Source organism: Drosophila subpulchrella, chromosome 3L (genome assembly GCF_014743375.2).
Source record: "Drosophila subpulchrella strain 33 F10 #4 breed RU33 chromosome 3L, RU_Dsub_v1.1 Primary Assembly, whole genome shotgun sequence".
NCBI classification, from domain to species: Eukaryota; Metazoa; Arthropoda; class Insecta; order Diptera; family Drosophilidae; genus Drosophila; species Drosophila subpulchrella.
The window spans coordinates 28,145,658-28,173,165 of NC_050612.1; the positions used below are offsets into that span (position 1 = coordinate 28,145,658).

At 40.5% G+C, this 27,508-nt stretch overlaps 2 protein-coding genes across 2 annotated transcripts in view; both read right to left on the reverse strand.

Annotated features, from left to right (window-relative positions):
- LOC119553235 (connectin) overlaps nt 1-27,508 on the reverse strand; it is a 149,234-nt gene that overhangs the window by 79,903 nt on the left and 41,823 nt on the right. The gene's annotated exons all lie outside the window — the stretch shown is intronic.
- On the reverse strand, nt 5,144-5,747 carry LOC119553237 (ATP synthase-coupling factor 6, mitochondrial). Its single transcript, XM_037863507.1, has 2 exons — nt 5,423-5,747; nt 5,144-5,362 (listed from the first exon to the last, which is right to left on the reverse strand). The coding sequence occupies exons 1-2, from the start codon at nt 5,716-5,718 to the stop codon at nt 5,179-5,181; spliced, it is 480 nt and encodes a 159-aa protein (XP_037719435.1). The 5' UTR covers nt 5,719-5,747; the 3' UTR covers nt 5,144-5,178.

Consider the following 27,508-nt stretch of genomic DNA (forward strand, 5'->3'; position numbering starts at 1 on the left):
GTATGTGAACTTGTATGTATGAACTTCGGTTTAACCCAAAATATTTTACAGTGCATTGGTTCCTTAAGTGGTAAAATATTTTAACACCTAACTTAAAGAATTTATCACAAAAAGATTTTTACGCGCAACTGTAAGCAGGGGCTAACTGTATTTTTCTCTAACCATCTACCATACCAATATAACTTATTACCTTTTCAGTACTCTTCAACTAATGGCTTTCAACACTTAAATCGTTGCAGTCATCGATTAATTTGGGAAAGTTTAACCGCCGTCGAGACCGAATGAGTCTCTTAAATCTGAAGACACTGCATAAAAAGTCGGGAAAGTTTTTGCATGTGACCCCGTTCAAGCAGCGCGGGGATACGGATACCGAAAGGGGCAACTTTGTTAATGGTTTTGTCATAAATTTTAATTCGATTGCATCAGAGCAGACGCTGAGGCTGCCATTCAAACTGGGCATGAAAAATGCATTAGACGCTCGTCCTGCAGCCAGGACTCGAGGAGCCGGCAGCCAAAGTTTTTGATGGTGCGGTTGCCCACGGAGACAGTGGGTATCCCCCCCCCCACACAGGGAAAATGGCACACACTTTCGCTCCGGGAGAGAAGCCAAACCGCAGACACAGTCCGTTGTTTGAAGACTCAATTAATTTATGCAGTGTGAAGCAAAGTTTTCGGCTCGAAGAAGCCTTAAAAATTGCATTCAAGGGCCGCCCGAGGGAAAGGAATGCCCAAATGCCCTCAATTACAGCATACAAATGGATGGAGTAATAAGGCGCCAGCAGGCTGGAAGATCGACTTCGTTCAGCAGGAAATGCGTTCAATTAATGAATTTTAAATGCGTTCTCATTGTCACTTCCGCACGCAGGAGGCTGCACCTGCAGTCCACAATGCACGGTGCGTATGCGTGATGCGTTATTTGCAAGTCAACCACGAAGCCAAGTCGGTGGGCGTGGCAGGGCGGGAAAGGGCGTGGCAAGGCGGGGCCAGACGAGGCTGATGAAGGATAAAGGACACTGCGGCGCCATTATCTCTGCCACGAGGCATACTGCCATATCAGCCTGCAGGAGAATGGCACAGTGGAACAAGACAGAGTAAATTAAACCATAATGCAGATTATTCTTGGTCTAAAAGAGCACTTTATTGGGTTGCTAGTTTAATAAAAGATGGGTAAAATTTATAGTGTAATTTAGGGCTCTTTTCTTGTCAGCATGTCAAACTAAAAGACTAGAAACCTACTCAAAACCTACAATTATTTTAACATGCGGTAAAAAAAATATTTCCTTTTCTACATATGCATATAAATTTCCTTTTGAAGGAAATCTATAAAAAATAATAATAAAATACTATGTACTTATTAAATGTACGAAAATATTTTACTTGGGTACCACAGTTTCAAAAAAACTAGTCAAATATTTATATTTTCAGAATCCTTTGAAAATAAACCTAAACATTTAAAAGAGTTTATGGAAAACCATAGAATGATTAATTAATATCCTAACCATATTAATTTCATAAATGATTTTTACGATTTATAATCCAAAACACCCCATATTTAACTGGTATTAGTGAGCTAATTTTACCCTGAACCTTCCTTCAAATACCTTTGCTCCACTGTGCCGCCTGCAGGGGGTGGTAGTGCGTGCACAGCCTGGAAAAGCCATTCGCCCACATTAACTACAAGGATAATGTCGCCCGTCGTCCGCCCGCCGGCTGCGGCATGAAAAAATAACAAGAAAATGCCTGGCATCGTTCATTACGAGCCCGGGCTCAGGCTCAGCCCTTTTGGCCAGGTGCGTGGATGTGGACGTGGATGTGGCTGTAGCTGTAGATGTAGATGTGGATGTGGCAGGACGAGACCAGCAGAAGGATAACAAGAGCTGGCCGGGGGAATGGGGGGCCTGAAGACGAGCGACAAGACAAGAAGGCATCCGAAATGTTTTATTGTTGTAACTGTCGCCCGGCGGCATAATATATAGTCTGGGACATATCCTGGAGCGCGACTCCGCCGCTGACACAAATCACATGCAACCTTTGCGGACCCCCTTGCCACTTGCCTCCTCCGGAGAAAATGAAGTGGAACTTGGGGCATTTTTTGGGCGCCCTACCGGTCTCGTACGTGCCCGCATTTTGGACCTCAGCTCGGGACACCAAATTACGTAAGCTTAAAGGGGGTCTTAGTGCCTCTATCTTGCCGGTAAACCGTCGCCTTTGTCTGCGTTTGCCTGCTTCCGTTTTAACAAATGTTTTGTTAGCGCGCCGCCCTCGAGTTTTCCGCTTGCAAAAATTATGCGGAAACGGAAGCGACAAAAGGAAAACCACAATTCGAGGGCGTCCTATGCGTGTGTGGGTGTGTTTTTGAGTGGCACGTGTCCTGCACACACACACACACTATATGTATACACATATCCACCTGGACCCACTTTGTCATCGGCTTGAATTAGGACTATTCAATTTTCATTATTAAATAATGCCCAGGCATTGATGCGTACGTGCGGCTCGACAAAATTAAATGCACATCGGAATTTATGGGGGACCCGGCCAAATGACAAATAGTGCGTGGCTGATCCACACAAGACACAAGGTAAAACTGTAATTAAATTTGTCCAAAACTCGGCAGCACATCCTGTGCTCCTGTGCGAAGGAGTCATAAATCTGGGCCCATAAAATCCAGGCACCGCCCAGGCTCACAGCGATAAATCAAAACGAAATTCACATAATTTTTATCGTTTTGCACAATTTTGCATGTGATGTGCAGTATATATATATCTCTACATATATATTTAGAATGGAGTGAGCGCACTCCGCCGGCACTCGAATCGGTTTTCCAGTTAAACGTTTCAATAAAGTCGAGCACCTGTCAATAAATCGAAATTGCCTCTCGTATTATTTTTATCGGCTACGTTTCGTTTACATTGCACAAGATGCTTCACTTTCAGCACAGCCAGCGGCCATGCCTGGTATAAAGATATATATATATCCCAATATCTAAGCCACAGACATGTAGAGCTGTATGTGGGTCGGAAAAGCGGAAAAGCGACCTTAGCTATCTCTCACCGCCTCGTCATCGCCATCATCTTCTTCCAGTTGAGCGGATCCTCCTCCATCTGAAGTCCCCAAGCCCCTACTGTGGTTTCCCGTCCACCCACCTTCGCAACTTTCTGGTTTCACAACTTCTCTTATTTCTTGGATGGTCGAGTTCCCGGCTTAATTCAGTTTTTGGCAATCGAATTGTGGACAGTTTTCATGGCTTTAATTATGGCGACGGCCTTTGAAGTGGCACTCCTCGAAGTCGCTTTAAATTTAATCCACTTGCGCTTCAGAGCGGCCAAGTCTTATTTTTACGAGCCCCTGTGCCCTATGAAAATTTAATAAGCCGGCAGCGAGGAGAGTGCGCATAATGAGTGTGGCGGTGGCAGCTTGGGCCCCAAAATCGGGACATGCCGGGACAGCCACCGCATCTCATCCGCATCTGACTCCTCGGATGAACCAACCACCGCCCGCCCACATATGTCATGTAAAAAGATTGTTTAACAAGCAGAGCCAAGGAGGAGAGAGCTTAAAAATTAAATGCGTTTCTCGTTTTCACATGGCTGCCATCGAATGAGTCACAGTGGGCGAAAAAGCTGGAAATCTAATTAATTTTTGGCGGAGGAAATTTGGGGAGTACAGCTATATTCTGACTATAATTATTGTACGTTTCAAAAAGCACACTCAAAAAGTATTCGCTATGAACAAATTATGAGTCGATGGCGATTTTTTCTACAAATTAAAAAAATATCTACAACTAAAAGAAGATATTATCCCTAAAACTTAAAACAAAAAATTTCACTGGTTGTTATTCAGCATATAAAATACTGTATGTAAAGTTTCAAAATATTTTATTGGATTTATAGATCTTAAGTCATTAAAAAAGCATATTTTAAGTTGTTGGTATATTTAAAGTTCTTTATGATTTCTTCAGTATCCCAGACACAAATTCTTTTTTTTTAAATATCGATAGGTGGTATGAATACATCTTTTATTGTTTAGAAGTCATACATTGTTCAGCAAAACATCAAGATAAAAATCTTTAAAATGATGTTCCCCATCTCAGCCCACTGTCTTTGTTCCGGCCTTCTGCAAGACGTTGCTCTCGTTGTGCCGAGCCAACAAACAGGCGAAATATTATTTACGAGCTGTCAAATCCCAGTTAACATGCCTTACACAGGGACCAAGGACGTCTTGGCCGTGTTTGTGCGTAGTTGTTTGCCCGATGCGGCCGCATAGTTCGCTAAGAGACAGCTGAAGATGCGCTGCCACAGTCACACAGATACAGATTAACAGCAAACGGTACCAGATACAGATGCAGATACAGATACATCTGGTACGAGGTACTCTTGTGGCATTCAGAAAGTGTGCCAGGACGTCTGGTCCGCAGTCAAATGCCGGATCCTCGGATCCTTGGATCCTTCGAGCGGCACAGGGCATAATAAAATAAAAAAGCATAAATGAAAGCGAGGCCAGGCCACGAAAATAATTTAAATTTATGTACTTGTGCGTATTTATTTGTGCGTTTGGCTTTTATTTCCTTCGCGACGTCTCTTGATTTGTTTGTCTCGCTCCCGCTCTCGTCCTTTTCGCGCCACCCCTCCTTTTCTCTCTTCTTTTATCAAAAGCAACGGCAGAAGGCATTAAATTCAATTTGCTTATGTGAGTATCTGTGTGTCTGCCACTCAGCGTCAGTTACAGGAAATTCGAGGAGGGAGGGGGCAAAGGACGAAGGACCAAGGGGAGGGACAAGGCCATGCCAATGGCGGCGACCTGTTGTGTTGTTTAAGGAATTACTTAACATGGTAAGAGCATGTGCATGAGTGTGAGTGCTGCTTATGCATGTATGTGCTTAATAAATATTTCGGCGCGTCCTTTCTTGATTATATCCTGGAACAGTTACAAATGGGTAGCACAAATAAGGCGGGTATTTGGGGATAAATAGCCGTGAAATTGAGGTCTTTTATGAGTTCCTATTAAAAAAATATTTTATAATATATTATATTATATTATATTATAAAATCTATTTTTTTAGGAAAACAGTTCCTAAATCTCAAAAGAAATTGTAACTCTATGAACTTTATGAAAATCTATCCAAAATTTGAAACATCTTCAGTAATAATTTTCATTAAATATTTCCTTATTTATACTCTACTTCTTCTTGTCCTTATCATCCTTGCCCTTTGTTTCACTCGCCTTCTTGTCATCTTTGTCTTTCTTATCTTTATCACGGGTCTTTGCGTTCTTATCATCTTTGGCCTTAACTTCCTGATCTTTCTTTTTGTCATCCCCTGTTTCGGAATCTTTTTTCTCCGGCTTGGGTTGGTTTTCAGGTCTTCAGAAATATTAAATATATTTTAATTTCAATTTAAATAATAAATAAAATAAAACTTACAATTCCAAAACCGAAATCGGATCAATATCTATATCGGGCAACTTGAATTTGGGAAACTCTAGCATATCAACGCCCTCACCGCCGCCGTATTGAAGAGCCAGGCGCTCGAGGGACTCCTTCAGTTCCGCCTCGTATTCCGGACCAGGATCTATGGGCTTTCCGGTGGGACTCTTCAGCCGGTACTCACGCACCTTGTCCAGAAAAACATGGTAGATGGGATCCTTGTAACGCAAGGATGCGGAAGTGGTCACGCTTCTGCGTAAGACTAGACTTGGTTTCAGGATTCGGGAGAACATTTTTATGTGTTTTGTTCACTGAGCTGGTTCGATACTATTATAATAATGAAATAAGTTTCTGGGCTGGCTTTGTCAGGGTTAAGTTGATAACAAATTTGAATCTATTTTTACTTTCACATTAAAAATAAATTTAAAGTAATTTTTAGTTAGTTGTTATCATCCATTAAGTGCATCTTAAGTACTGGATCCTAAGACAATTTTAAAATTTTCTTTGAGTATCTGATGCGTTTATCAAACCCGCAATTTCGACTATCACATCTCAAGTGCTCCTTCTCTCCATGACGAGTTTTTTACGCGTCGCTGCTGCCCATTCTCTTTTATTCCCGGGCGTGTAGGATTTTCTTTCTGTTTCTGCCTGTCTCGCCTTATCTCCGCATGCCTGTGTGTGAGTGGGCTTGACAATGCGTGTGCCATCTCGACAAGTTTTTCTCAAAAAGTGAGACAAGTGGAAATCCGTTAAAGAAATACGTGGAACACATAAAGGCGATGATGTTGCTGCTGCTGCTGCTGTTGCTGTTGCTGCACGGCAGCAACATACATAAATATATGCGCGTGTGTGGACAAAGAAATGTCGTCGGCAGCAAATAAAAATTAATTGAAAAATGTTTATCAAGGACTTTGCTGGGGAAAAATTTAAATGCACAGAACAGTACCGAGTAGAGCAGTGCAGAGCAGAAAAGCGAAGTGAGCCGGCGGGCAAACTCAGATAATTGATGAGAAGACATGGCTGCGAAAATAATAATTAATATAAATTTGCATCACCTCCCCCGCTGGCAGTGCAAATAAATGGATCATTGTCGAGTGCGAAATGAGGAATGTGCCGCTTCTAAGCCAGGCTTAATCGGCCATCGCCACATGCGGCTCATTTCAAATGCAGCCAGCAGCACTCACGCTGCGTTTCGCATCCGCCGCTCGAATTAAAATATAGCAAACACATACCATGTAGTATATATTTTGTGCAAAATATCCACGACGAACTAAAAATTATGCAACGCATTAAAAATTTAACAAGCGCTTATCCGCTTAGTGCCACGCCCGCAACGCGAGGGGTTTTTCCGGGTTTTCCCGGCTGCCCCAACGTCACTTTCAATATTTAAATTTTGACATTTGCTGCATTTGACGCGGCCATGAACAAGAGGGAAGTGTGTCGCGGGACATGGACAATATTGCATCAATGCAAATTGGGCAGAAATAATATGCAAACATTGGCACAAACAGAATGCCGACCTAATTGGCAGCAATAACAAAGTTGCCTCGCATTAGCGACTGCGATGGAGAGGGAATTCTCTATTACGTGTTTGGAATCGGCCAAGTTGCTAATTTAAATTGTAATTTTCATTTTTCTCAAAAAAAGAATTATTTTGTATTTAAATCCCAGGCCTAAAATATTTTATTGCGTTAGCACTCAATCATTTTTAATAAATACTTTGATATTACTATAGTTATAATTTAATAAATCATAACGTACATAGTTTAGTTTATTTAAAATATAATACTTCATTTCTATTGTACTTCTAAGCGTTTTGTATTTTATGATAGATACTAAATTATAGTTTCTAGAATTAAAGTATAGTTATTCCTTAAGCTTACAAATAAAATCTCACCAAATGCAGAACCAAATTGTTCACTTATTTGTTATTCAAATTATTACAATATTTAAATCAATACCTTTTGTTATATAATTTTCCACAAGTAACCATTTCTTTTCAGTGCACTGTAAAGTCTCTACTTAAGCGCTCATTGGTGAAAACAAGAAGATGTGGAACTGTTATTGCCTGCTGGCGGTATATATCAGGACCTTTTTGTCCGCGCCAGAGCAGCGCATGTATCTCAATCTTCATTCCGACTACAGCTAAGGATTAAGCAGTTGTGCGGCTGCCACGCCCCCGCCATTAAAGTAGTTTCCCCTAACTTGGTTAGAATTAATATTTAGCTGAGCGCAACTTTATTTGCAGTTGGCAAATGCTTTAACCTCCCCCGCCGACAACAAAGTGAGCAAAGTATCCTGCGGTTGCCTGCCGCTCCTCGAGCGTGTATCTGTATCTGTGACTGTGTATCATTGTACTTGTGTATCTGTGTGCGGGGGTGTGCTCACGCAGATAGCTCTGTGTGTGTGCGTGTTTTAAAATGCAACAGATGCGCCAAATTAATGCGACCATTAAATTGTATTAGCGTGTGCAAAATGTAAAGCGCATTTGCCAGCAGATTGCTCCAGCCAAGTGCGAGTGTATCCGAGTCCTGGGATCCCGGCATCCTGGGATTCCGGGGGCGGATCCGGGTGCAAATGCATCCCGCTATCACCGCACTGTTTCTGTGCGTTGTATTCGCTGCAAATTTGTGTGTGAATAAACATGAGAGTCGTTGCATTAATGCGCATACAAAAGCCAACAGCGCCGAGTCCTTGCCACGGCTACGAGTATCCCTGCGTAGGAACAAGGATTTAAATATCCCACAGGGCGATGGAGTGGGATGGAGAGCTGCTCAATGCTAAAATATCACACAGCGCAGCGGCGTCAAGTTTATGTGGCATGCCACAAAGTACACACGGATATACGGAGATATACAGAGATACAAAACTGCATTTGCCGCGTTTTTGCCCGTGTTTGCGCTTTTCGCTGCGCTCTCATAAGTGCAGCTTCAACGCCAACAACGCGGCAGTAAATACAAATGATAAATACGTTTTTTAAAAAGCGGATGTTTTTTAAAAAGCAGAAAGGAAAAAAAAATAAAGAACCATATTATTTACTCCGATGTAAATTTAAAAAAAATTAATACTTTAAAAAAGGGAATTATGAAAGTATGCGCATAAAATATCTATCTTGAAAAGCATAATTTTTGAACAAGAAGCTTATGGTCAAAAAACATGTATATCGATTTTTCACTTTAATCGATCACATAAAAAAATTCTTTTTAGACTGTATGTAAAATATTATATTATAGTTTGATGCTTATGGAAAATGTGAGAGATCTATGTATGTGGGAAAAAATTGTTTATGAACCATAAACATGCGTGGAAATTTATATAAGTCAATTGTATAATATATTTATTTACATTGTACAATATAATAATATTATACTACTACTTAAAAAATTGTTGTTAGGGTGTATGTAAAAAAATGTATTCTTAAACTGTAAGGAGTGAAGCTACTCATGTTTTTACTTCAGAAACATGTGTAATCATTGAAATCCTTCCCTTTAACTTTTTTTTTAAAGTTATCCTTTGTAAGAAATCGAAATGTATTTTGCTTCAGTGCATCTCAAAGGATGCCAAACTATCTGGCGAAGGGATGTGCTGTGCCAGTTGCAGATACATATTTATTCATTAGCCATTCGGCATAATTTGTTGCCTAGCTTTGGGCGCTCGCCAATTCGTGTTGCAATATTTGCAGCAACAATGGAGCAGTTTCGATTGGAAGAGGGTGGTGTTTGGGTGGTGGTTACCACTAATAGGCTTCTAATTGGGCGGTCGCCGCCTTTTTGTTTGTGCCATTACATTTTTTGCAGTCCGCTATTATTCGCCGCTTCGGTATTCCAATTAAAATGCATCTGGTGGTGATGTATCTGCACCCCGCCGCCGGCAGTTGCAAGTAATTTTAGCCACATATTGCCAAAGTGCCGCAAATAGAAGCAGCCGTGCTGGAGTTGCCCTTAAGCTGCACGCAGAGCTCATTAGAGCGAACCAAATCTGTGCTTAGTTGGGTGGTCTTTGCCGCGACGGGGCAAGGTGGGGTGGCAAGGTAAGGGGATCGGGATCTGGAACACGGGATATGGGGTTATGGGGTATTAGATCCATTAACAGTCTGTACCTGCTTGATTATACAGTTCGGCCTGCCCGGAGGAGGCGGCAGCTGCAGCTGGCGTTGATTTGGATTTTCGGCTGGCTGATGCGATTAAACAAAACTCACTAATGGGGATTACTTTACTGTTTCCGTGGCGAAAGAAACAAGCTGGTATCTAATGCATGCACAGGAACAAAACAAAGTAAGCTAGCGATTTAAAATAGCCTAGAAAAAATAATGAAGAAATGAATGATGAATGAATATAAATGATTAAAATTTAATGCTTAAGGCTTCATTAAAGATAGAGCCAATGTTAAAAAATACTGATAAACTTGTGCAACATACTGCTTCCCTTTAAATTTTTTAAACCGAAAATATACTTGTTTTGAAATAAATTATAAATGTGTATAATAGTAGGCAATATAAAATAGACTTAAAATTAATTGTGGCATACTTTTAGATACCTTTGTAAATGATTTCAAAACCCCATATATTTCAATAGTATCACCCTTTCCACTTACCACCGAAATTTTAACCTTTTAAAGTGCAAAATTAAATATAGAGTAATGTAAGGAAGCCCTAGGAACCTAGTTTTATACTTGTTGAGTATTTCTATATTAAATTTATATATTTTCAGATATTTTTCAGATCATTTTTTTAAGTACACATTTTCCCGGTGCCCTTCCTCTTTGAGCCTGGTGATTGGTCGTGTGTTTATGCCCCACGCCTGTTGCGGTCATAATTGTATTAATGAACACATGCCCTGCTCAACCCGCTCACCCTGCTAACCCCACCGTCGAAACCGAACAGGCGGATTGCATCTCACGGATGCCGAGATACGGCTAACAAAGCACTGTGCATATATTTGCATAGGAATATTAATGCCATAATTATTTGCCACATGGACACAATGCACAAGATGTATGCAATATTTAGCATGTCAGTTAGTGGCCGAGTGTGGGTGTGTATCTGTGTGTATCTGTGTGTCCCCTCTGCGGCGACCGTTGTAATTCCAATTGCATTTCGACCATTCAAGCAGCTCGGATGGCTGTGAAATATTTCGGCTTCACTTGCCAACTGATGCATTGTATTGTTGCTGCTGTTTTGGGGTTTTGCGTTATGTCCACGCACAGAGAAACGCACTAATGCATAATGTAACTCAATTAATTTGCCCTGGCTTATATTTCAAGTAAATATGCAGCTCAGGCGAAGAATTTCGGCCGCAGTCATGCAGTCAACCTGTCAATTTTATCCAACTCCTTTCACTCTGTTTTGAATGGCGCAAACCATTTTGCTTATCTCTAGTCTATTTTGCAACATTTTCGGCCAGTGACTACTGAACTTGCGATTATATATTCATTAATCTGTAATTTCTGCTAATTATTGCGTTGATCAAATATTTACCTCCAGTTGAAGGGCGATTGTTTTGCTTCCACATTATGCACTTGAGTGAAAAGTAAAATTATCAGTACATCAACACACAAATTATGTCAGAAGTATAACAAAATGTTTCAGAAGTGTCATCTTTTCTATGGAAATAATGCAACATCCGTTGGGAGAAATATAAGTTTATCTTGGACTATCAGAGCTTATTAGAGCTCAGAAATTGTATTTCATATTAGGTATTTTAAGACGGACGCCGTTTTACTGTTAACGAAATAGAGAAATATGAGGAGGTTTTAAAAAAAGAAATTCAAATATAAACTATAAGATAAAATGACCAACATTTTAGATTTCCATAAACAGACAAATCAATTAAGAACGAGTATTATATATCACACATACTAGCTACAAGTACAACCAATTAATGTGATACAGATGCAGGGGATGGAAATAAGTAGCGACTCTGTAACCCATTTAGCTGGTATCCCATTAAGCCCATACGCAGAACACCCCCTCGAACAGCAGTCACTTCTGCGGGATAAATTCCATTGTTCTCGGCTCAAGCGGCAGTATTGAACCTTGAACCCGATACCTTTTAGCCACCCCTGAAAAACGCAGGAGGACAAGAGGCATCATGCCGTGAAATAAACAAGTCCACCATCTCGCATCCACATCAATGGCAATGTGGCAGCGGATTCAAAGGGAGCGGCTCCGATGTGGTGCATAATGAATGGAATGCATTTGCAGCGGTGGTTGAAGTGGGGGTGGTGGTGGTTCGGTGGTTGGGCGGTGTTGGTGCTGCCCCCGCCATCTGTGTGCTATGCACTAAGTGCGGATTAAAGGTGAAATAACGCAGCTCGCCAGCCAAACGACTTCGGGCCAAAAACCGAACAAAAGCCACCACCGAAGCCCAATAGAAGGGGAAAAGGATATTGCGTACGATCCAGAAGCATAATGCCTTGCATTAGCGTGCAATTTGCTCATTTCCAGTCAGCTAGTTTACGACCGCCACCCAGTCGCCCCCGCAGAGGAGTACTTAACGCTAATCCAATGCACTGTGCCATGACTCCCCGGCCTGGCATTTGTTTATCAAACAATTCCAATATGCTGCGGACCGTAATCTTCAATTTATCTCTTGAGAGCTATGCACTGAAACAAATATCTGACAGTTTTACGAGCGATCCGATTTTTTATTTGACTTGTAACTAACAAATCATTTTAATATATATGAATTAAATAAAATTGTGAAACTTGGATATTACAAAAATGTGGTAAGATACAAATTATTTAATTACTGAATGGAATTCAACAAGAAAAAATATTTTACGAAATACATAAAAGACATTATAACTATATATGTTTTACATTATTATCTTAGGAAACCCATCATTGTTAAAAAAAATTGTATTTTTTACCAGAGTGTACTTAAATGTTTATAAAGTGTAAGATGATCATGTTATATTTTTACAAAGGGGAAAAGGTTCTTCAAAAATTATGACAAAAAATATAATCAAGAAACAATTTTAATATAGTTCTTTCAGTGTACTCATGCCTCCCCTCCCCCTCAATATTGTTTTATTGCATAATGGGTGAAGTGTCTGTTCTGTTCTGTTGAGTTCCGTTTCCCCTGTTTGTTTAGGATTAGAGCAGAGAGCCCGGCCACGAACCCGAAACCGGCTGGATTTGGCAACTTGCATCTTTTGTTCGAGGGACTGCTGGTGGCTGAGCCGGCGGAGGGTCGACCCTTGACCCTGAGCTCTAATTTGAGTTTGACATTTATGTCAATATTTGGTCAGTCATTGTTCGCACTCGCACACACACATGACTCGGGGGTTGGCCTCTATTATATTGTTACGCTTGGTGTCCTCATTGTGTCTTCCATTTCCCCATCCACTTTCACTTCCTCTTATTTTGCGGTTGGCCATATGCGGGCGCCACTAATATAAATTTATTGCACACACTAAAATACAATTAAATAAATTATGAGATTTACTCAAAGCAGGGCAATGGGCATTTCTTATGATTTCTCCCCAGGACAGTCGCTTCTGTCCCCGGGTAATTACCATTGGGGGCCATGGAGATAATCAGCGCGGCGTTCAGGTGAGCGAGAGCTTCGCCTCGGAATCGGGGGCAAAGGATTTCTATTAAAAGCCGCAACAAAGTAGCGCAAAGTAAGACAACGTAGACACTTCCCCTCCTGCGAAAAAGTCCGGGGCAGTAAAAGCGCAACATGTTGCCTCAAGTAGCACACAGACACAGCTCCGGAAACGGGGATACCGGGATACAAGGATACAAGGATACAAATGGCCGGGCCAAGAAGCGGAGCCCAGACTTTGCCTACTTTGTCTGCCGGTGGCTCATCTACATGAAAGCGAGCCACCCACCCCCTGTAAATTATGGAGCCGTGCACGTCTGGTCATTAAGCCAAATAAAACCGGCGCAAGATTTATACACGCGCCAAGAAAGGATCCTTCCTGGAGGGGGGTGTTTTATGCACAAGGAAAAACACCTGCAGATGCGAATTTTAATATAAAATTTGTATCAAAAAATAATACAGAAAATATGTAAAAAAACTAAATACATAAGACTTACAGGAGTTTTATGAACAGATTATATGGAAATATTACAAATAAAGCACTTCAAAAGGTGTCTCAAAGTATGCAATAAAGTCCATTAACTGTTGCACTCAAAATATTTTGTTGCATACTTTTAGACACCTTCTTACATTCATCAAAGGTTAATCATTAAAGCTACAAGAAAAGTAACGATTTTCAAGAGAAGTTTTTAACTACTCTCAGCCAGATTTTCTTTTCGTGTAGTACCAGGAAATAACAGGCAACAGAAGGCTTCCTTTTAAATGGACTCGGACTAGTCTCGATTTTGGGTGCGGTTGCGCGTTGTGTTAACTTTTTGATATAAATTTCCAGCTGCTTGTGCGGCACTTAATTTTCCAGCCCCCGACTCCTACTTCTACACTATCTGGGATGGGGTCCCGGACCCACTACCATTACCCAGTGCCTACAAATTTCCCAGTTCCCAACTCTATTCAGTGTCTGACTCCTGGACACGTGCAGCTTTTTGCCACCTGCCTCCAATTCACAGGTGCAGCATTTGGCATTCGAGTTTGCCGCGCAACAGTTAATCTTAGTTACGTTTAGTCGGCTGGAAATAAACTCACATTTGGACTGTGTCGAGGCCAGAGGACATCTATTCAGCCTAGCCAGACGCGTTTAATAAGATCACGTAATTTATTTAATTTGAGACGCTTCTCGTGTGCTGTTTTTATGGGGAATATGGGAAATAAGTGGATCAATACATGCGATATTAATGGTGTTATAGGGGATAGGATTAAACGAAAAAGCTCTATTGGAATAATTAGGGGCTTTGTCATAGTTCTTTAAGATGGATTTGAAAGGATGGCTTAGTGGAAAATTAATTTTTGGGGAAAGAAACCTTTTGGTGCAAGACAATAATATGTAGGCATTAACGGATTTATATTACCAAATGCTTGAACATTACATTTACTTATTTAATAAGAAACTCTTAGTTATTTATGATTTTTAACATTTGCCTAGTCCCCTGAAATAAATTATTTTAAAGTTGCATGACTAAGCCTGCATTTTTCTTCCCAATAAAAATTAAATCGCAAAAGAAAATCTGAAAACAATGACTCTATCTTAACCAATTTGTGTCACTAAACCAGTTAGAGTTGTGCTCTTTAATGCACTTTATCCGGCCGAAGACTGGTTGGCCATCCGCAGCACTTTAGAGTTTAATAAACTTTATCAAATGCACTCGAAATCAAGTTCCACTCGGCACGATACAGCTGCGAGCACAACCGATCTTCATTTCGATAACTTTTCTGCGGCAAGGACGAAGGATGAGGAGCCTGGGAGTTAAGCACACATTTTGGTCTGGCAAGTCAACAAAGTGGCGCCGAAACTTTATCTAACACTTTGCAGCTTGGCCAGATACAGAACAGGCTGCCGCAGGGAAAATGAAAGGGGGGTAGAGGAAAACTGAGGGGTGAAAATTCGGGGGGAAATCTCAAGTTTCAAGTGCAGCCGGAATGCGTCACGCACTGGTGGTACAAACGAAACCGAGCACTTGCCCCATTGTTTTAGGATAAAGGGGGCTTCGGTTCGGATGTGGGGGATCCTTGGTCCTGGCCAAACTTTCGGCACACTTGGTGCAGTCATAAAAAGACTTCTCTAACGGCAACAAAATCCGTATCAAAGGCTGGCATAAACCAAGCCGAGCAACAACTGCAAATGGCCAAAGCCCAAAACTAACTGCTAAATGGTTTGCTGCGGACTTTTTACCCAAATGCGCTCTAAAAATTGCCGCACACTTTTCGGGGCACGCAACTTGGCTCGTAAAGTCCAGTCATTGCCATTTTATTTAGCAGCAGGACCTTTAAGACTTCGACAAGATGTTTAAGGCTATTTGATACTAAAAGAGCACTTTCCTCGACACACGGAAAATAACTATGAAAAGTAAGAAAATGGTAAAAGGTTAAAAAACACTGAATTTTTTATAGTTACGGAAACAATATGGTTTTAAAAAATAGCTTTGACTAGAACATAACTTATAGTTTATCCAAACAAATTCTAGTTTAAGTAATTATTTTTTTGAAATAATATTTTTTAACAATTTTGTATTAAGGTATTTTAAGCATTTAAAAAAATTAAATAAGTCGAACTAATTGCCTTCAAATATACTATTGTTTCTAATTTTTTAAATATTTAAAAAATATGTAAACACAGTTTAAATAGAAATGTTTCTTTCTGTATTCACAATACCTCGAGATTTTCCTCCAAAAATTTGGTTCCAAGGTATCCGCATTATTTCCATCCCAACTTGCCACTTTCTATTGTTCACAACTATTGTTTGTCTTTTGTTTCATTTGCTTTTAATTTTGCGAGTGTTTCGGTTAGTGCAGCTGGAGTCTGCTTAGCATCCTTTTATTTTTTGGCGCCGCTTCGTGTTGCAATTTCCAATTTGCAATTTGCCCCAGGGCGCCATAATTATTTTGTTGCAATTAAAAGTCTTGACACTGCCAAAGGAAAATTTGCCCAATTTATGCCCGGGCTTTTACGGTTTGTTTGCCAAGAGGGGGAGAAAGCTGCGAAAGAACAATTACACCGCCCAAGCAATTGCAATTCGAGTGCGAACTTTCCGCCCGTTCTTTTGTGATTATTTGCCAAACTCGAAAACCAGACACTTGATGAATGATTACCGCACCCACTTTCTATTCATGAGGTGGGTCAGTCGGGCAAATCAGAAATCCGGAATCACACAAATCAAATATCAAACGATCCGCCATAAATGTTTGATGGCTATAAAATTTCAATTTGCCCTATTAATTCAGCACAATACACAATGCCAAAATATAATATTTCACAGTCATCCTTTCACCTTCGCCCCACCCGAATATCTAAGCCATGGCGAAAATTTTACATAGAACGAAATTAATTTTAAATTATGCATGACCTGCTAGCGAAGCGAAACGGAGCGGAGCTCAAACCGCCGGGGATTTCGAAAATTTCCACCTGCCAACATTAACCCAGAAAGAGTGGAGGGTGTCTGCGAGGACCCCAAACCGCCCCCCAAAAGTGCCCCGCCCTCGATGTAATTTAAACCCAGTTGCGAAAGACTTAAAGAGGACGCAGGAAGTGCAGCATCCGAAGGAGGAAAAGCGGTGGAGGGGCGGGCAATAGGTTCTTCTTTACGAGTGGCGAGTTTTTGCATTTATTGAGTAATAAAATCGTAAATTTTCCACGCCGTGTTGCAAGTGAAATGCCCCGATCCCGGCACCTCGACCCGATAAACCCCCAAACCCCAGAGCCCTCAGGCCCTGCAATTTCTGGACATTCAACAAGCGCAACGCGCAACGAACAACCTGCAAAAGATGCACTCGGAGAAATTACTTATTTACATATCTGTTGGTTCTTTAACTGTTACAAATGAGAATGAGAAATCAAAGTATTTTATAATTAATTTAAAAAAAAAGCATGAAGGTTTTTTCCTTTTTTCAAATATATATTTTTGGTATACAGCTAGCACTACAAGTTTAGTTTTGTAAACTTTACTAAAATACTTAAAATATTTTTAATATATTTTAAGATTTTTGTATTATACATTATTTATTATTTAATGTCTATTCAAAAAGGTTACTAAAAAATTTTTTTTTACGACTAGTCAACTATTTATTGGTTTTTGTTTATTTTAAAAAATGATTTTATAAACAATTAATTCGGATATTCTATAGCTTATGATTTAAATCTTTAGTTAGGTATTATATTATTATTATTATATTAAATATTATTTTTTTCTTTTCCCATAAATTGAACTTATAAAAGAGGATTACTATGTCTTGTGCCTTTAAGAGATTGTGGTTTTATTTTCTTAGAATCTTTTTAAGTTTTGGTATTGAAAACCCACGTTTTAAAAGGGATTGGGAATTTTTCTCTGTGTACACGAAAATATCCAGGTACGTTATAGGACAGAACTCCGGCCGACGCTCGCTTGCCTCCTAACGAGCCGTGGCCAGGCGGCCCGACCACGGGTTTCCCACTCCCCCACCGGGTGACCCACCCACCCACTCAAACACCACCCCACCCAGAACCACCCCCTCAACCACCCTGGACTGTCTGCTGATGCGGCGCGATTCCTTTGTGTGCCATTGTCGAAAATTGAATTTCAAATTATTTTCACAGCTCTCTGGGCTAGTGGTGCTCCACTTCCACTTCCCATTCCCATCCACTTCCCATTCCCATCCACTTCCCATTCCCATCCACTTCCACTTCTCCTCCGACTGACTGACATTGAGCCGCGGCTGTCTTGCCGGTTTGGTCTCTGTATAATCGCAGCTTTATTAATTTTTTATCGCCTACTTGTGCGGCGATTTTTTGAATTTTTATTGGAAATTAAAAATGCTAATGTCTTGAGCGGCGCACTGCTGGGCATTGTGGCTTTCTTTGCCCCCAAACGCCTTTCTAATTTTTGGCTAAGAGAGAGTGAGAGGGTATTGCCGAATGACCTGTCAGAGTCTATTAAGCGCTTTGATCTTGGCCAGCTCCCCCAAGTCGTCAACCAAGACGTTAATGATGTGGCAAATTATTATGGCAGCTGACAATTGACTGGACCCCCATAGTCACACTGCCACCGAAAATAAGTTGGCTAAAATGCATTCAACTTGAATGGCCATTGATTTGAGCCTCGGGTTTCACTCTTGATTGGCTTTGGCTTTGGCTTTCCCCCCGCCCAAACTGCATTTATTGAAAACTTTTCACTCTGGGTGTGAGGAATGGAGGATGGTATCGTGTGGTCCCAATTGTCGGGCAAATAAATTTCAGGCCACATGTCTGGGTCGTAACATTTAGCTTAGATGCCAAACAATTTGCCAAATTGGCCCTGGCATTATTTTTTCTGACTAAAGGCTTTTAAATTAATAAGGCGGTGAGGGCGTTTTTGGGGTCCAGAGAAAGTTTGACAGGGCAAAGCCTGAATACACTCACCCCGAATGGGGTTTACTAGAAAGCTTAGAAGCTTACTCTGCGGCTTTCCTTTTATAGAAACCATAATACCTTTAAAATTGAATGACAATATTTGAATACAATTTTAGCTTTCAGAGAACTTGTATTTGTTATAAAATAGAAATATTATTTTTAATATGATATAATGTATACCTTTTAAAATGAAAGATGATGTAGCTTGTATTTCCGGTGTACCTTTTATTTGCCTTCCGTGCATTTTTGATTCGCGTGCCATTTTGTGGTTCATAATTCCTTAACAAAGGTGCATATGATTTGCTTAGCCGCTAAACGCGGCGAGTCACGTGCCGTAGGGTTTCCGAAAAGTGCCCGAAGACCCCTAGAGGAAAATCCCTTCATGAGGCTGACAGAAGTCGGGACTAGGCGAAAGTCAAATGTCATGTTTATGTCATGTTACCATTTCGTTGGCTCCTTGTTTCTCCACTCTTTTCTTGGTTTGCCCGCCTTATTTCACTCTGGTATTGTTTGTCTGCTCAGAAAGCGCGTTTTTGCGGCACATTTCATTTTATTTGTTTGGAAATATTTCACTTACTCTGACATCCGCCAGCGAGGCTGATAAACTTGGCCCGAAACGAAGGCGGTGGGTGGTTCTCAGCCGAGCCGACGCCAGTCACGCAGTCACCACCCAAATCAGCCATCTCCGCAGGAAGGGGATCAGCATTCCTCGAACGTCCCACATCCCACATCCCTTTATGACATTTACCTTTATGACAGCTGTTTGGTGCGTGTGTGCTGTTTTTCCGCCTTTCTGTTTTTCCATTTTCTGTGCCCAACTAAAATATTAATTTCTCCCTTTCGCGACTCCCTTTTTTATGGCTGGTACACGCTTGATTTATGGCCATCTCGAGCTCGCAAGAAATGTGCAACAGGAGGTTAAAGGGTTGGTGGTTCGCTTCCCCCCCGGGAATTCAATTTAGCATATGGCCAAAAAGCTGCCATTGTCTTTAATCAACATCGAAACTGGAGCTACAGCAACGGGGGACCACCCGAAAAATAAAGGAAAATTAAAAGATTAAACTAAACGCCTGGCTGAGCATTTTCAGCCATAGATAAGTAGCAGGAGCGCGAGCAGCGCAGTAAAAGGAATTAATTCAGTTAAAAGTTTCGCATTAAAAGCAAAATAAAAAGAAGGGGAGAAGCGTTTTAAAGGAAGAGCTGCCATCGGTTGGAGGAAAAACTCGCAGAACAATAAAAATGGAAAATAAAAAAAAAATTGAAAAGGAAGAGTAGCAAAGTTGAAAAACAAAAGTTTTTAAATATGCTCGTCTGCTGGTTGGCTTTGCCTTTAACTCCTTTGGCCGCTTTGTTTTTCCAGCTTCTCCGCTTACTCCCCCCCGTTGGTTTCTTTATTTTCTTTTTTCTGCTATTTTTGGAAAAGCAGGCGGTGGCGACTGCAGCAAAACAAATTGCAAATTAAGAACTAATTGGCTTACACAACCTAAAGCAGCCATTAAAAGGGCTGATGCTGATGCCAAAGGTAGCGCGCCTTCACTTTAAACTTCTTGGCCAAAGTTTTCCTGCAGCGCACAGATCACACAGAAGTGAAAGCGGAGAAAAGAGTGCCGGGTGAAGCGCGGAAAAGCGTGGAAAAGCGCAAAGGAAAATCAAATAAGTTGGCGTGAAGCACCGAAAACACAAGCAAGGAGTGTCCAGCTGCCAGACCTGTTGTTCTACATAATTAAAAGTGAAACAGCAGCATCCTTGACGCCTGAACTGCTGAGCTCGGAAGTGGAATGAAAAGTGAGGGCTAGGAAAAAATTAGGGGAGTTGACAGTCCCTTTCTTGGAATCCCTTTTCAATTATTTAGATAATTATTTGCGCACTTACTGGCTGCCAGTTCGGGTGGGAATCGAAAAGGGCCCCTGTCTCTTCGTCTGCCAGAATCAATTATCACCTGGAGATTACATTACGCATTCGCCACGTGGGCCCTGCGCCCTGCACTCGAAGTTTTTGCCCAGTGCGTGCATTTTCACTTAATTTATGCAATTAATTTACACTCTGCCATGTCAAATGCAACTCCCTTCCTACTTCAACGCCTATTATGGCCGGCAAATGAATGGAAAGGGTTGAAAAAGGCGATCAACTTGCACTGACAACCTCTGTCACTCGATTGTGTCCTGCGTGTCCTGCGTGTCCTGTGTGTCCTGCAATCAATGCAAACAGCAGCGTAATCGCATTGACCCGGCCAGTCGAACGACATTAACTGGGACAATATTGCTGCTGACAGTAACAGCAACTGCAACTACAGCAGCCACATCAACAATAATAAGAATAATGCAGTGGCATAAATAAACATCATGGAGCAGGCTTCAAGATGAATTGCCTGCGAGACAAAGGCTTAAAGTGCTTTTAAATTTTCTGGAATTTCAGGAGTCACTCAAACTTTCCAAGGCAAAAACTGTGTAACTTTCGTCTTGATCTAAAAATTGTTAAGCATTAAATCCATTAAGGGCACTACAAAAGTCACTGTTTTGAAATCACTTTAAAAGGTGTCTAAAAGTATGCAATAATATATTTTGATGATTTTTTTAATAAAGTCTTCATGGAAAGCCATACAAATTTTTATAAATTATTATTATTAATTATTCTTAATTAAAGCTGTCTATTTTGTTGGCCTTCAGAGCTTACAAAATATTGTTGCATACTTTTTGGCACCATGTAATTTGTGTAGCACCATTTAAATGATATTAGGTAAAGGACAATACAAGAGTAACCAAAAAAGCCATCTCTAGAACAGCAGCTTATAAACGCATCTAAATTTTCAGAGTGGCCGGGTTCATTGGGCCCCAAAAGCCCGGCCAGAACCTAAGCAGCCGAAACGAAACGCATTAAAAGTGCAACAGTTTCGAGTAAAGTTATTCCCGTTTGACCGCTGGCTATTCCCCGAAAAACGGTTGAAAAAAGGGACCTATGTATATGAAAATCACAGCTTTTTTGTGGTAGCACTCTCTCGGCAGCTGCAAAGTAATCACAGCAATGGGTTTTCTGCTATTTCCATTTGCGGACTGCGGAGTTTTGAGCTAAGCTTGTGCTCCTTGTTTTCGGGCTGCTTTCGGGCAGTTTTTAAAAATTAACACATAACAACACAGAGGCGAGCAATCACTGCGCTGGCTGGAAGCACTTCCGCTCCGAGGGCTGCAGCCAAACATTTGAAAACTTTTTACATATACATCAAGCGTTTGCTGTTAGAGCGTTTTATTAAATTATTACGCGAACACACATACACACACAGAACATAGAATGGCTGGGGAAAATTCATAGACTGAAAGTTGAGGCTTTATGAGCTGCTCCTAGTTTGGCCTGCTGGGTCGCATAAATTTCCGTTTCCGGAGACTGCAAATGAGCCACAAGCGGCCGCAGTCGCCCAGTTTGGGGTCAGTCGGAGCACTTTAGGCCACAACTAAATTTGTGGCCCTTTCGCGACACGCATTATAATGCGGAGTGCACTGAAAATAATTATCGTTAAATAGGAGTCATTATGATTTCTTTGAAATTTAAGGGTGGAGATTTATTACAATTTTAAGGCTACAATAGAAAATATGGAAAAATCACTAGAACTTTAAAATCCATTTTAAAGGTGGCTAAAAGTATGCAACAATTTATTTCCATTTAATTTCGGAACACAACGTTCCTTTTATATTGCATACTTTTAGACATGTCTCTAAATATAGAAACAAGTGATTCCTGAGGTATAAAATTATAAAAATTTTTGTATATCATCCAAACATCCAATTTAATAATTTATTCTTTAAGAAATTTCATGATTCATATCTTGAAATCAATCTATTTGTCTCAGTGCTATGAGTGCGCCAACAGTAGCTTGGCAAGTCTGGCCAAAAGCAGGAGGCCATCCAGGACATCAGTCAAGCCGCCGAGCTTAATTAATTATGTCGTCTTTCAGTTTAAAGGCGTTTAAGATGCCCAAAGCGAGACGGGCCGTGAGGAAAAGCGGAAAAGCAGGGAAAGCAGGGAAAGGGATTGAAAAATGCGGCTGCCGCATGCCGACAATGAAAAACGCGACCGCAGCAGCAAACAGCAACAGTGCAGCTGACTAACTGCCGCCAAGTGACCCAAATTATTCACGATGAGGACGATGATGATGAGAGGGACGTCCTGGCGAGGAGATGGGATGCAAAATGGGATGCGAGATGGCATGGACTGGACTGGGAGACCACTTCAGGGCCGTCAGCGTTGCATAAATTATTTTATTCTTTTCTTCTTCATTTTTTTTTCGCAACTTTTACTCCTGGGCACTTTTGTGACAGCGGCCGTCAAAAGGGCGCGCCACATTGTGAAGGAAAGTGTTAAGCAGCCGCGTTCCCGCTTTCTTTTTCTCCAGCAATTCTCTTTTTTTGACTGTGAAATGGGCTTGAAATGCATCTTATTATGAGAAAAGAGGTATATCTTTAACTTTATTTGTTGTTAAATGTGATCAGAAACCATTAAATGGCCAACTTAGCCCATCATGTTAAAGTAAAATATCCTCAAAAATGTAAATTGGAAAATAAAAATGGTAATATGCAAACGATATTGTTCTGCCCACTTTCCCTTCGCAAAATACCTTCTTTTGTCAATCAGCAATTTGGTGGGGCAATCTTGGGCGAATCAGTTTCGGTGGTTCACACCGCCGCCCTGAAAATCGTTTAGCATTAATAAAACGCAAATAAAAACTCTGTCAAAGCGCGGTTGAATCCGTAAATGCGGGGACAAAGCGGCGTATACTTGATACGGGCTTAGCCCGATGTGCTTGTGTGTGTGTGAGAGAGAGCCTGTGTGTTTGTGTGGGTAGGCGGCACGCAAAGCATTTTTGATTAGGCGACGCTCTGAAGCGCGCTACGTTTTTTGACTTTGGCACACGGCGTATACGCAACGTGAACTTTTGCCCCTGCCAGCTTGGCTTATTTAAGCGCTGCCATCAATCCTTTGACTAACCTTAGTCCCCTGCCCCCCTCTCTTTCGCTCCCTCAGCCCCTCTCACTTACTCCCCCTTTCCTTTACCCGCTTTGACATTTTAAAAGCATTTTTATGTTGAGCCTGTGTGTATTAGTGACTTTTTGCGGCCTGCATCGGTGTGTGTGGAAATGTGTTTGTGCCTGTGTTTAAGTGTGAATAGCCTGCATTGCCCTCTCAAAAGTTTTCGCATAGTTTTTCAGCTTTCCTTTTCTTTTACATATTTTACATTTACGTTTTATTTTTCAGCTGTTGCAGAAAGTACAAATTTAATTCCCCCTCTGTTCCAAGCCATTTCAGTCTATTTATTTTGCCTTTTTAATTATTCGCAGTTATTTAAACCATTTAATAGCTATTATTTCGCTGTTAATTATGAGGCATAGAACCAAAAGGTGGCTGCAATTCCCCAAAGCCGTTTATTAACAACTAATTGCGACTGGCAATGCGTGGAAAAAGTTTGTCATTCCGGTCAGCGTTTTTTTGTTTTTTTTTTGTTAAAGCCTTTATTTAATTTAATGAAAATTGATGATAATTGTTTGTTAAATTAATTGAATATTGTTCATTTGTGCGGTTTACGCATAGAAATTACCAGAGGGCAAGAACATCGAATGCTGCAACATTGATAGCATCAGCTGCAATTATGGTCTAAATTAACAACTCAGCAGTAAATGTGGTTGCAGGGGAAATCAAGGATTATTAGTTATCCAATTGTGGCTTCAAGTCTGACTCCTTATAATTTACGCACTGGAATTTGTCAGCCTCAAATAAACGATATAAAATGGTGCAAGGACTTGCATTTGCATTTATGTATTGGGATCTTCAATATTATCTAAGGCTATAGAAACATTTACAATTTAATCGAGTGAAACGATTTTAAGTGGTTAAGGGTAAGTTGATTGAAGTGATGAATAGAATTAGTTCAGTCCCAAAACAACTGATAAGATTTGAAATTTTTTGGAAGTTGAACTAGTGTTGAGCAAACCTAGCTACAAATATTTAGGCCTATAACCATTTTTAAAACGTATACTAATCAGCATCATCATCATCTAAACAAAGCTCAAGTTTCTCTCTATCTTTGACAAGCTGTCTTTAAAATCAAAGGTATATAATATATATAATATTATCTTAAATGCTATTGAACAGATAATGTACATGTTGAACTCAACATATTTGGATTTCTCAAATTTTAAGATTTTAAATAAATAGTTTAAGACTGAGGCTAATATATTATTTTACATATAAATAAATCTACTTACTACTATTTTTAAAGGTGCATGCATTGGATATTATGTTATGGGTTAAGCAAGTATCAAATAAATAGTTTAAGGATCCTGGCAACAGAATAAACTCGTGTACTATCCTTTTTTCACTGTGTAAGCTTTGGATCCCAAGGCTTTTGTGTGCAGTTCAAGTCGTGTCTTCGTGTGCCAGTGGAATGACATTTATAGAGATTAAATCCTTGCTTTCAGCGCTTAATCCGTTTTATCAGCGGCAACTAGGCGGCGGCGAGGGGACTTGTAGGGGACAGGACCTCGGAACGGGTCCGGTTTTGGTTTCTGGTTTTTGGTCAACGGTTTTCCCTCGTCCGGTACTCTGCGGTTGGCTCCGGATCCGAGCCCGAATCCGAATCCGGGGCGACGGCCGTTGTTATTGCAACGGATAAAGCCGCGTCGAGTGAATACCGGCACGAATGAGTCGGATTTGAAGTGTTTTCCACTAAAAAGCGGTAATTGTCTGGAGCTGTTGCTTTAGACGGGTGCAATGAAGCCATTAGCTGGGTAAATATTATTTTATTCAATTAAAATGCACGGATTCAGCTGCATGTCACGTAGCCGCCGTGTTTGCACTTTACCTTCGACCAGAATTTTTGGGCTTTTGCGACGGACAATATCAATATCTGCTGGCTGTGTTAATAAAGCCATTTACCTATATACATATAGTAAACCTATTAAATGTGTCATGGTGCAACGCTCTCTTTACTCGTTTTCACCACATCTTTTTTGCCATTTTCCACGTCGTTCTTTATTTAATGTCAATCGCTTTGTTCTCGACCCGGTAAAAACATATTTTGCCATCACGCGGATGGACAAAAAATGCCCATAGAGTTCACTACTGAAGGGCAAAAAATCCAAATAAATTTTGTCAATCGCATATTGATGGTTAATTACATTTTCAGATTTAAATAATAAAACGTTTGAAGGGCGAAAAAGAAAGAAGAACTTTAATCGGTAGGCGCTCAACCTGATGAAGGCTTTTTATGGTAGTCACCAGGGGATTATCTGGTAAAGTGAAACAAAATGTATGCATCATTCATAAAATGGCTATTGTAGGATTGGTTGTAAGATAAAGCTGTAACTGTATTTAAGATTTTAACATTTAAAGTTCAATATAGAAACCATTTTTAATAAATTAAGATCTTACTCCCAATTCAATTTAAAATAAAAATTTTATATTCTTCATATTTTTGATGGAGACAATAATTTTTATTTCTGTGTAGCGAACATTGTAACTCATCGAATTACCTCCAAGCAGTCTTGCATCTCAAGGAACCCTTACACATATTGTGGCCACACTTCAGCAAACGATTCCAGCTGTGATTCAGTATTACTGTTTTTGGCAGCAATATCTCCATTATGATTACCTATTCTGTGGAATTGTTGCTGGCCGGTCTAGACGCTGCCCGATTGTTGTTGATGATGTTGGACTAAGCTGGTCAATGTGGACATTCTCAGAAATTTATGGCGCGACGCAAATCTGCACAATGCAACCGCACAAAGTCCTCAGTCCAGTCGGCAGTCCACGAACCTCACCAAAGTGGATAATACGAATATGTGGATATTTTTGGTCACGTTTGAATTTATTTGATTGCCGGCACTTTTAGCATTGTTGGAGCTGACGTTTTATTTAATGCCCTGCCAGCAACAGCCAGGGCGAAAAAAGAGCCAGGCCATGGAAATTGCTCAGGAAACGTACAATTTATTTCAGTTCATTTCTTTTTGCCGCCATTTGGTCTGTGGAAAAGTGGGTGTGATGTGGGTGTGGGTGTGGCTCCTTTGCCCACTATTGATGTTGATGTTGCCTACTTTCGATTTTGGCATGTCGCGACGCTCACGTTCGGCAATTGTCCGTGTCTGTGTCTGTATCTGTGTCTGTGTTCCAATCCGAATCTGTATCTGTATCCGTGCGGACTTTGTTTGTCCCGCCCGTCATTTGGCGGTCGTCGTCCTCGGCCCGCGTCTGGCGGCATAATTTGAGCAGTTGAACAGTTGAGCAGTTGAAGTTGCCAAGTTATCAGCCAGACGACAACGATTGCGACCCACCTGGCAAGGCAAACAAGCCATTTGATGTTTTCATTTGGCCGCCACCCATCGACCGCTTAACTCGACTCCACCACCGAGCCAGAAGCCTTTGTTTTATGCCCCCGAGAGTCCAAAAAGGCAGGTCCTGGGTTGAATACCCTTTTAAGTCGTTGGCACACCCACAGGAATGTGGTATACCACAGATAAGATAGTAATGATAATATAAATCGAGTAGTTTATTCTCTTGGACAAGAACAATATACTATTTTCATTTAAATAATTTGATTAAAACTTGCTAGTACAATGCTTATTCAAATCCAAGAATCCGAATATGTTATTTGTTGAGTGTTGCAAAACTGTACAAAGTGTTGAGTGTTGCAAAAGCAAACCAAATTCAAGTTTTATTTAGACTGGCAAATACAGCCATTTTTTAAATAAGGACTTTGTTGCTCATATTGGTGTGTCAAGTCCATCAAAGTTTATTATTTGTTGAGTGTTGCAAAAGTGTACTTTTACAGATTTTTTTTTTTAATTTAATGTACCTTAGAATATTTATTTTTATTTTCTTAAACTCACTGACTCATATTAACCAGATAGTTTCCACCTTAACTATTTAGTATCCAAAGTTATTTAAAGCCCAAAAATTTAATAAATATCTTTAAATATTTTCAGTAATAGTTATCATACAACAGTGTTGACCAACACTATAAAATAGTAGGGTTTTGAAAGTATACAGACAAAAAAGTAAATTTCCGTGTAGATTTCTCCTACGATAATTGCCGAATGCAGTGAGGGTATCAAATATTATTACAACTGGTAATAT

Excerpts from the sequence above, each read along its gene's own strand:
- LOC119553237 (XM_037863507.1), bottom strand. The coding sequence starts at position 5,718 with ATGTTCTCCCGAATCCTGAAACCAAGTCTAGTCTTACGCAGAAGCGTG. Across the intron at positions 5,363-5,422 it reads CCGATTTCGGTTTTGGAATT|ACCTGAAAACCAACCCAAGC; the intron begins GTAAGTTTTATT and ends ATATTTCTGAAG.